Below are 11116 nucleotides of genomic sequence, written 5' to 3'. Positions count from 1 at the left end.
GACTTAAAGGAAAGTATAGGGCATCAATAGGCTACAGTTCATCTGGCTGCATGGGGGGGCGGGGGGGGTGGGACGCGAAGAGGAAATAAGCTCTGCTGAGCTGGTATGAGACCACCCTTGAGGTGTGCCTTTTACGTTATTGTCTGCCAGTTTCCTGCCCAACTTCTGTCTCCACCTCGTCGACCCGAGGCCACCGAGGAGTTAGCCGGGGGCGGTGTTCTGTGGTTGTCACTGGGAGTCTCTTGGGGCACCACGTCTCTTTTCCCTTGGCGTCTCTCGCCTTCACCTGCCGCGCTGCCCCTCGCGCGTCTGCAAAGATGCAGAGGTCGAAGCACGTTGCCGTGCGGTGCTTGAAACGCTCTCAGGACGAGCCTCCGGCGCCCGGCCACTAACACCAACCGGGATCCTGGGGTCGCCTCTAGGATCCCTGTGGGTGCTCCCGCCCCCTCCTGAGGTCCCCCCTCCCCAACTCTAGGCTTGCGTCCCCGGCCCACGCCCGCCACTTGAGGGTCGTCCCAGGGTCGCTGAGGTCCTCCGCGCCGCTGGGCTCGCGGCGTGAAGGGAGGCGGAAGGCGGGAACCGAGGGGGGGCGCCCGAGCTCGCGCGCCACAACGCCCAGCGCGGGATTTGCCGCCTTCAGCTGCAGCAGCTGCAGCGGCGGCGGCGGCGGCGGCGGGAAGAGGGGCGGAGGGCGGTGAGGAGGGCTGCAGCCCGGGCCAGGAGGGAGGGAGGGAGGGGGGCCGGGAGGCTGTGCCAGGCGAGCCGGAGGGGTGCTCGGCGCTCCCCCGCCCTCCTTCCGGGAGCGAGGATGCAGACTCTGAAACTGGCGCTGCTGGGCTGAGGCGGAGGCAGGGGAGTTGCAGCGCGCGCGGCTCGGTGAGTGTGTCTCCTGAGCGCGGAGAGGTGGGGGGAGGCGGAGGCCGAGGAGGAGGAGGAGGAGGAGGGGGAGAATGCCCGGAGCCGCCGCCGCTGCCGCCGCCGCCGCCGCGATGCTCCCGGCTCAGGAGGCTGCCAAGCTTTACCACACCAACTATGTGCGGAACTCGCGGGCTATCGGCGTGCTGTGGGCCATCTTCACCATCTGCTTTGCCATCGTCAACGTGGTGTGCTTCATCCAGCCCTACTGGATAGGAGACGGCGTGGACACCCCGCAAGCCGGCTATTTCGGGCTCTTCCACTACTGCATCGGCAACGGCTTCTCTCGGGAGCTGACCTGCAGGGGCAGCTTCACGGACTTCTCCACGCTGCCCTCGGGAGCCTTCAAAGCCGCCTCCTTCTTTATCGGCCTCTCCATGATGCTCATCATCGCCTGCATCATTTGCTTTACCCTCTTCTTCTTCTGCAACACGGCTACGGTGTACAAGATCTGTGCCTGGATGCAGCTCACCTCCGGTGAGTGCGCGCTCACCTCCGCGGAGGCGGGGGGACCCGGGGCGCTCGAGCCGGGGAGAGACGGGGGGGGGGGGCCGTGCGCGCCTTTGGGGGCCGAGCAACTTGAATCCGCTCAGGCGGGAGCCCTTGGAGGCCGGAATCCCCGGGGTTCCCCAGCCTCGACACCAGCGCCTCTTCCCGGGGCTTTCGAGAACCTCCAAAGTGTGGGGCACGCCACCCAGAGGAACGCGATGGAGGCAGGGCGGTTGCTGGGCCGAGTCCGCTACGAACTAGAGATGAGGAGAAGAAGCGGGGGCTCAGGGCGCGAGCTGAGGGACTAAGCAGGAGCTGGCAGCGAGGCGAAAAGCGGATTTGGAGTGATTGTAGTGCAGGGAGGGTCAGCCTGCTCTGTGGCTCTCTGGGACTGTTTCAGTCACGGCTTCTTGAGGGTGGTTGAGAGCTGGAGTGAAGTTGCTTGTCCCGGGAAGTTATAAAATTTTTATCATCCATCTGGAGGCGAAGAAATCCGAATTCCGTTTTGGGTTTTACCCTTTTAAGAAAAAAATGTAGCTAAGAATGTTCCTTAGCAATTCCCCAATGTCACGTCTTCAGTTTGCTTCCTTGTCAGAGCAAAGGTCCTTCCATTTCATCTTTACACGGAGAAATCTTGAGGGAATCAAGATTTCTCAAGATCTCAGTTTTGGGGAAGTGGCTTTAGGAAGATGGGCAGAGAGGAAAGCTTGTTTCATTGGTATCTCTGATCACTCTTTGCCTGTGGATGATAAATGGTTGCTAGCTGGAGAATATGAGAGTACTTTTTCTGAGCATCAAAGTTACTTTTAACCCAGAAAGGATGGGGGTGCGTTTCTTGGTGGCTTTGGAGAATCCTGAAACAAAACTGACTCCTTTCCCTGCCTCCCGTGATCCTGATTCCCTTTCTGCTAGCCACCTTGGGTGCCCTGCCTCCTAAAGGCAGACTCCATCCTCCGACACTTGACACACTCCTGTTTTTGTTTTGATTTTATGGATGGTCTGGTTGTGAAGGGATATAGGATGTCTCAGGCAGCCACATTCTCATTTGTATTTTGTTTTATTGTTTTCTTTCTTAAAGGTGTTACCTTCAAGATTTTGTAGTTTTTCCTATGCCTGGGGAGGTTTTCTGGGGAGTAGGGCTTTGATCCCTGAGTTTACCAGAATGTTACAGGACGATTAAGTCCTGAAGGGTGCCGGACAAGAGCATTAAGTTCATGATCTTATACTGCTAGTTTACTATAGGAGAAGCTTGTGGGAGAATAAACTTGTTTGGAAGTATTTGCTTTGTATTAAGTATGCCTCAGCTGGTTTTGATTTGCCATATACGGTGAACATGTGCACATGAGAGGCAAGAAATGTACACCAGTAGAGAACACCTCCCCCCAAAAATATACCATTATTCTTCTGAAATAGGAGTTTTCTGCTTTTCCTTCTGTCCTTCCACCCCCAGCTTCTTGAAGCACCCCTCCCCCCATGTTTTTATATATAATGTCTTTTATGGCCATTTCAAGAGCAGACTAACTTTGAGATTTGGAATAAATTCATATATTATTGTTGTTCTTGACACTTAGCGCTGGTTTGACTTTGAAGATAGCAGAACATTGAGGATGCAGATGATTTAGAAAAAAAGAATTGACCCTGCACAGCTAATTTTAATTTTTCTAAGTTAAATGACCTATTTAGACTGGTGATTCAAATTAGATTCTTTTTCAAAGGACTGAAAGTAATTTGCAGGTGATTTCTTAATATGTTGCAAGATATTTTATTTTTATGAGATTTTGTGCTCTAAACCAAAGTTGTTGTTTTAAAAAGGAAAGAAAACTATCTTTGGTAAAGAATTACCATTTTGAAGTTAATACAAACTGCAACTAATACAATGTTTTTTTCTTTCCTCTTCCTGGAATAGAGCACACAAAAAACATTTATTCTGCAGTAGTGAAATATGATGTCATGTTTTCAGAAATTTGACATCAATATACTGTCCTGTTTCCCATATATCAATGTAAAATGTGATGATAGCCTTTGTACTGATGAAGATATAAGGACATTCACTTCATTTTCAGAGAAGTCCAGATCCCTAAGTTTCTGGCATACTTTAAAAACCTTTATTTTCAATTTATTTGGTATTTTATTGCTAGGTAAACCACAGAAGGACATAATCTTATTTATTACTGAAGTATATTAATTAAAAAAGAATTGATTATGAATCAAAGTCAATTATATTAAGAGTTAAAGTCAGTTTTATTCACAGATTTTTTTAAAGGATGGGATAAAGAAGGTATATCTGAAGAAAGTCTCGTTTAACGTGCTTTTCAGGTTTTTAAAGTCTCATGACACTAACAGTAAATTTAACATAATGTATTGTAAGTTACTGTCAAAGTTTAGTTTCTAACCTTTAGGCTATTTCTCTTTAATGTTAAGAAGGCTTCTCATAATTTAAGTGTACCTAGGCCTCTCAAGTGTAATTTTCTAACTATTAAGATGAGACTTAATATGCCGTTTGCTTGAGACTGTTTAACCTTCATTGGAAGTCAAATGATTAAGTTGTGTATTTAGTTATCTAAGCATTTTACTATACTAACCTTGTATATCAGAGCCAGGTGGAATATCCCATATGAAATGATACACTAAGATGATGAAGCAGGAGACTTTCTTGTGGCAATACAACATCAAGAATTATTCTTTTTATGATTCTGAACAATGAACTAGAAAAAGTACTTTATTTATTGGACCTGAAAATGATGTTGCTTTTTACCTAGATGTGCAAAGTGCACATAATTAATGGTGCTATTATGAACACCTGCCCTCTCCTTCACGTTCTCCCCTCTGAATCATCATTAACCTCAGCGGAGTGAAACTACAGAATTAGGAGCTAATATGTCACACTTCTTCCAGATGTAATCCTATACTTAGGGACCATGCCTAACATAAAGACTGAAGACAGAAAAATAATGTGTAAAATAAATAATAACAATTAGAGATGCAAAATTTCCCAAATTCACAGAGAGACAACTTCTTGAGAAGAAAAGAGAGATGTTTCTTCTTTCTGTATGATTTCTCTACTGAAAAGAAAGAGGTAGATCTGTACTTGTCAAGCAGGGCAATAAAGTACAGATCTTTTTTTTTTTTTTTTAAATCAGGATGGCAAGGGGATTTTGTCTTTCTGGGAGCTTGACTCTCTGCTTTCATGTATTTGTTTTCAAATCAGTATTTCAATCTGTTTCCAAGTCTATTAATAGCCAAGTTTCATAAAGGTGAGGTTTTGTTTGTTTTATTGACTATCAACCATGTCTTAAATTGTTTTCAGAAACGCAAGTTTTACCCGTTATAGGCCAATGAAATCTTTTCTTTTTTTAATAAGCTAAAGCATTAAGGCAGAATTTAAGGTTTTTAGACATCCACCACAGACTTTTTCGTGGAAGACTGCAGATGAAGAGGTACTTGGTTTCATCTGTGAATAAGGGGCACCGGATCCAGTTAGATTTCCATATTTGGTAGGTATAAGGTAGGAGGAGGGGGTTGCATTCACCAGATCCCTATCTCTAGTCATTCTGAGTGTGCCAACAGGAAGGGCCACCAAGATGGCGAGGCTCTATGGCAAGGGTTAAGGGCTGAATTGCTCAGTTACCTTCCCCGGCCTCCCAGCCTTAGTTTTCCCCAGCTCTTTTTAAGCAGCTTGCTTTCTTAAATTTTATACCTTTGTCATTTAGGTGAGATGAGAATCACCTGAGGTAATTACTGCATTTCTTAGCCTGCAGGAAGAGCCTTGGCAATGTTATACCATTCTATCTCAGGGCACCTTGCTCTTTTCTTATATATCTTATCAGCATTTGAGATTACAAATGTGTTTGTTTGTTTATTTGTTTAATGTCTGTCTTTTCCAGTACACTGAAAGTTCTTTATATCCATGTCTGTTTTTCATATAGCATAGAGGTCAAGATTATGGACACTGGAGTAAAAAGATGTGGGTTTGAACCCTGGCTCTGGTACTCATTGACTGTATGACTTAGGGAATTAATTTCTCTGTAGTTCAGTTGCTCATCTGCAGGGTGAGCATATAACTACTTACCTCAGGAGATTGGTGCAAGGATTAAATAAGCCAAGGTGTACAGGAGAACAGTGTCTGGCACATAGTAGGCAAGCAGTATAGTTGTGTTAGGTAGGGTTACTGTTCTTATGTTATTATTACTACTGTATCTTGGCACACAGTAGTACGTATATATCTGGCACATAATAGGTGTTCATTTTTATTGAGTTAATGAATAAAAAAATGCATGATTAATGGCATGAAGAATGAAAAGAGAAGGAAGTGATTTAAAATGTCCCACATGCCATGTTGAGAAGTGAATACCATATACTTTGAAAGCCATGATGCTCATCTTTCTCATTGGTTTGTGGCATCAGCAGTAATTGCACTAAAGGAATTCTTCCAAAATTCTTTGATGGCAGTGGTTGTGACTTGACAGCCTAATTCATGATGAGCTTATTCCCAAATGGAGGGTTTTTCTGATGCATAGGTAATGATCTTTATTACAATGCTAGGATATAATTAATTATATCTTAGGATTCAGCAAATTTTCCCTTACGTTTTAGTTTCTCATGAAAAAAAATATCATGTTATTCAAAATGGAAGTTTTATGTAAGAATCAAAAGGTCAGGCTTTCTTTCATAAGAGAGGGGACTCCTGTTCCAGGTTGGGTTTCCTTGCACGCCTATAGGAGCAATCTGGACAGGAGAAGAGGATATGCCTTCCAGGCTTTCCTTTCTTCTTTCTGGGCATCAGAGCAGATGTGCTCTTCTTGGACGTGCAGGCTGGCTCAGATGGGTGGCCCAGCATGTGCAGAGCTCTGATGGGGAACTCTGAAGAGAGGACAAGGTCGGGATTTACTCAAGTTCAGGACCATCATCACCAGTTCTCTATTTGGCTGGTGCTGAGCATGTGAGAAAGTGAGGTCTTGCCTCTTGGAGCTGCTAATCTATCCTAAGTTCAGAGTTATGGAATGGCCCTGAAGAGGGGTTTTTCCTCTGCCAGAGCATTTCAAATACTCCCCCAGATTGCAGAGAAGAATGCGTACCCCCAGGGAAGGCAGTTTTCATTTTCTTACAACACATTTCACTTACAAGAATTTTCGATTTACCAAGCCAAACTTACAAGAAAATGATTTGAAATGAGAATTTAGAAACTGTTTTTTTTTTTTTTTTTTTTTGCTTTTTTGTAGTATGACAAGGACTACGAAGAGATGTTGGAAAACATATTAATGTGAATATCAAATGATTTTTATAACAGTGAGATTTTAAGTGAACATTTGTGAAAAATAGCAAACCCCATATAACCCATAGGTATATTATTAGGTGGTTTCTTTTCTTGGTGTGAGGCTCCACATTTAACAGCTTTTTTCCATTGTAAAAATGTTAAAAAGGTGCTTATATGCATTTATAAATAATATATATATACACATACATACATAACCAGAATATGGATTCAGATGCTTAACATGAAAATGATTATTTAGTGATTGGTGCTTCTGTTTGGTGTGATGATATCATGCAGTAAAGAGGATCCAGGTGGCCAGGCCAGTATGTTACATTTTATGTACATACCTTAGAAATCTTAAAAGTGAGTAAAATTTTAAATGAAAAAAAACCCAAAAAACAAAAAACCCCAAACCCAGCAGAGCATACAGCTATAGTTGCAGCACGTGGCTCAGTGCCCATCTGCATGTGGTGTGAGGAGATAAACTATGGGGAGAGGAGTAGAGAGAACTTCAGATCGCACTGGCATGAAGCAAAGAACACTCCAGGAGAATTCTAATTTGGGGGCTTCATAGCATGATAACTGGGAGAGTTTTAAAGTGCAATTTCCATAATATATTTGAACTTTGGGGGTCAGCACCAACTTTAATTAATGTGATTTTTCCTTATAATGAGTCAACTGGAGTTTTTATTTGATATGAGGAAAGACCAAGGAGCTGACCTTTATTCTTAATAATAACAAGAAGATATTAATAATGACAGAAAGCTAAGAGGCTGGTTCGCATAGCAAATAGTAGATAAGTTATTTGATGATTTAAACATAAAGCTGTTACGAAAAGTCATTAGGGCATTTCGAGGAAAGAAAGAAACAACACCAACCTCCCCCAGCATCCTAAATGTTTACATAACTAATATCATGCAGCTCTCAAATTATGATTACGATTCTGTGACGCTTGTACTGCACAAGGTCACAGCACCATCCATAGTTAAATTGTCCTAACTGTAATCTTGAGCACATTTCTCATTGCTTCTGCTAAAATAAAACAGAAGAATGAGTAGCTTGCAAGAGGAAAATAAATAATTTTTTGATCAATATAGACATGACCCATATCTAATTACTATTGAGCAGAATGAAAAAAGAAAGCAAACTTTTTTGAAATGGAGTTGCTGGCATGGAATTGCCAGAATGTGTCTCTCGTGCCTGGGTTCTGATATCATTCCTAATGAAACCAGGTCTGCAGTAGTGTAGGGACTGTCTGTGTGTCCTTAATAGGAGAAAAGATCCTAAATGATAGGCTGTGTGAAGTTAGTCTAATTGCATGAAATTTTGAGATTATGACTTATCAATGAAAGGGCTAGTGGAAGAGTAGTGAAAGGGAGTGAAATGAATAATAAATAGTTGTAGATCAGAAAAGAGGCCTTAGCTCAAAGGCAAACATGAAGAACTTAACTTATCAGAAAAGTTTCATACTAGAAAATGATGGCAAACAGGAGCTTGAAGGGAACTCAACTTTGGCTTTAGTACAGAATGCATCATAGGCCCGTTTACTTAAGTGTCTGGAAACTCCTGGGGTGGGGTGCTTTGTATGGCCTTTTTTTGGTTTCAATGAAGATCAAGAGTGAGGTTGTAAAAATCAGAGTGGGAAATGTGTATCATCATTGACAGGAGGCTCAGTATTTGAAACACAGGCAAATAGATCCAGATGTGAAGAATGACAGGGACATAGAAGAGTGACAGCAAAAATAAATGAAGTATGAATAGAGAAGACATGAAGAAATTCAAGGTTGAAAAGCCTGTGAAATTTGATAACATCAAAAGCCCATTGAATTTGATATCATCAATGGCTTAAAAATGTATTGACACAGGATAAGCAGAGAGCTGGAATATGCATTACAATGCAAAGCTGTGTGCAAATCCCAATTATCAAGAAAGAAAAATTGTGGCTCCACCCCCCGCCCCCTGTAGGAAGTTGCAGTAGATTCTAAAATCAAGCTATACAAAGAGAGAGATTATAGAGGTTCTTGTATGGCAGATGCAAACATAGAGGATTAAATAAGTCAACCTAAGAAAGAGAAGGTCATTGTAAAATTTGATAAATAGCATTCCTCCAGTTTCTCTTTGAAATTCTAGTTCCAGATTGCGAAGCTAAATTGATTTCTATAATGCCTTTAGTGGGGAAAGGGAACTTACAGTGAGCATTTAGGGTAAATATATTTGCAGAGCATTTTAAGAACATATATAGTTATAAGCTAGAATAATTGAATTTGTCTAAATTTCAGATGATTAATAACCAGCAATATTGTGATCTGTGTAATGCTACATATTATTTAACTGAATGTCCATGTTTTAACCAGTTGACTGGACAAGATGTAGTACTGACTAGTTGGCATTTTTAAAAAACCTTCATAGAGAAAGAATTGCTGTACTACAGCGTTTTACAAACCATGGTTGGTGACCCTTTGATAGGTCATGATATCAGTTTAGTAGATAATGATCAGCGTTAAAGCTTGGATTAAAAAAGAATAGAAAATGTGAATGCAATGCAGATAATAAGGGTTTTGTGAAAACTTTATTTCCTAAAGTATTTACATATGTGTATGTGGACTAGATTGCAATGTATTGCTTACTATGGGCTGTATTCAAAATGTGTGAAAGATACTATTCCAGAGAAAAGATGATGTAGTGTGAATTTAGAAAAATATTACCTCTTGTTTGGAAAACTGTGAAAGTTTTGCACCAATTCATAGGTAATTTTGCATTAAAGGGTAGATTAGGCTTTTACCTATACTTAACTAAACAATTTGAGACATTTTTCTTATCTCACTTCCATTAATGACTTAATGCTAATGTACCCCAATTAGATTGTGGGTTGAATGAAAATAAGAATTATTTTTTTCTAGATGTGATTTGATTGGCCATTTATGTGATAAAAATGACATGGTCATAAAGCAACAATCTGTCTAAGCAAACATTTAAATAAGTATGATTAACCCAGTGCCAAGTGGATATAGACTCACAGGCTTTTAGAAGCTGGAGGGATATTAAAAATTATTTAGCAGTCTCCTCATTTCCTCAATAAAGAAATAATAATGGTAAATACTATTAAGCAACTACCATTTGCAAAAACTTTAGTGTATTTAGTTTGTATATTTAACCTTCACAACAAACCTACAGGGTTAGAATTATTATATACATTTGCGTATGAAGAAATTGAGGCTTAAAAAATTGTTCAAGGTCACTGAGCCAGTAAATGGTTTGAACCAAAATCAGACTCTCCCCCTGTCTGACAGAATATTTTGCGTCTGAGGCTAAAGAAATTGTCTTGCCAAAATTACACCTTGATAGAGTTGAAACTAACACATCTGATTCCCAGTGCAGTGCCTTTTCTATCACTTTCTTTTGCCTCCTAACTTAAATGCGCATTTGCAACATTTTGTATCAACATGAAAGGAAGGATCTGGTATTTACAGGGAAAATATCTACTTTTTTTTTTTTTTAATAAATACATAGTATGTCCACTATGATTTTTTTTTTTTTTTTTTTTTTTTTTATGGCTGTGTTGGGTCTTCGTTTCTGTGCGAGGGCTTTCTCCAGCTGCGGCAAGCGGGGGCCACTCTTCATCGCGGTGCGCGGGCCTCTCACTATCGCGGCCTCCCCCGTTGCGGAGCACAGGCTCCAGACGCGCAGGCTCAGCAATTGTGGCTCACGGGCCTAGTCGCTCCGCGGCATGTTGGATCTTCCCAGACTAGGGCTCGAACCCCTGTCCCCTGCATTAGCAGGCAGACTCTCAACCACCGCGCCACCAGGGAAGCCCTATCTACATGTTTATCAGGCTTCCCTCTTCAAGCATACTTAGGTTTGATGAGGTACTCCTCGTCCTATCCTTCTCATTTTCATAATCTAGAGCCTGGGTGGTTCTTTACCCACATTGTCCCCTTGGTTATATCTCAGATCTCCTTGCTGTTATTCTTAGAGTGTGAATTCCTGTAGAAATGTCCGCATTACTGGTTCTGTGTCATCCATTTCTGCCCTGCGTCAAATGTAGAAACATTCTTAATAGGTTTGCTTATTGATGGTAATGGTGAAGGTGGTGACGGTAGACAGGATCACCGGGTCACAGACACAGTTCCAGAAAGGGTAAAAATAGACTTGGGCAGCTTTTGGAGGCATTAGGGAACTGGGTGTAGATTTGCATCTTGATTTGGCTGCTTATTGGCTGAATGATTTTGGCCAAGTCGTCTAACTACTCTTGACTTTCCATTTTCTTGATGTCATTTTTCTGAAGTTTACATAATTGTATTTTGGACACATAAAAAGAGGCTGTAGGTTACGGACATTAAAAACATATGATCTGCTAACCAAGTGTTGCTGTGCCTTTACTAATAAAGTGAATATTAGGAAAACCATCAAAGACAGGGTGAAATTAAAGGAGGAGGCAAGTAGGGAACAATTATAGAC

General features: G+C 41.8%; 1 protein-coding gene across 1 annotated transcript in view; it reads left to right on the top strand.

Moving 5' to 3' along the window:
- Positions 1-950: 950 nt before the first annotated feature.
- Positions 951-11116, top strand: part of LHFPL3 (LHFPL tetraspan subfamily member 3) — a 550740-nt gene continuing 540574 nt past the window's right edge. Inside the window, exon 1 of the mRNA XM_061198458.1 lies at positions 951-1392. Within this exon, the coding sequence (XP_061054441.1) occupies positions 951-1392 (442 nt within the window). The remainder of the gene's footprint in view (positions 1393-11116) is intronic.

The sequence above is a fragment of the Eubalaena glacialis genome, chromosome 8, assembly GCF_028564815.1.
Source record: "Eubalaena glacialis isolate mEubGla1 chromosome 8, mEubGla1.1.hap2.+ XY, whole genome shotgun sequence".
Lineage (NCBI taxonomy): Eukaryota > Metazoa > Chordata > Mammalia > Artiodactyla > Balaenidae > Eubalaena > Eubalaena glacialis.
The sequence above is the reverse complement of the archived record's forward strand: the minus strand, read 5'-3'. Positions and strand labels throughout refer to the sequence as shown.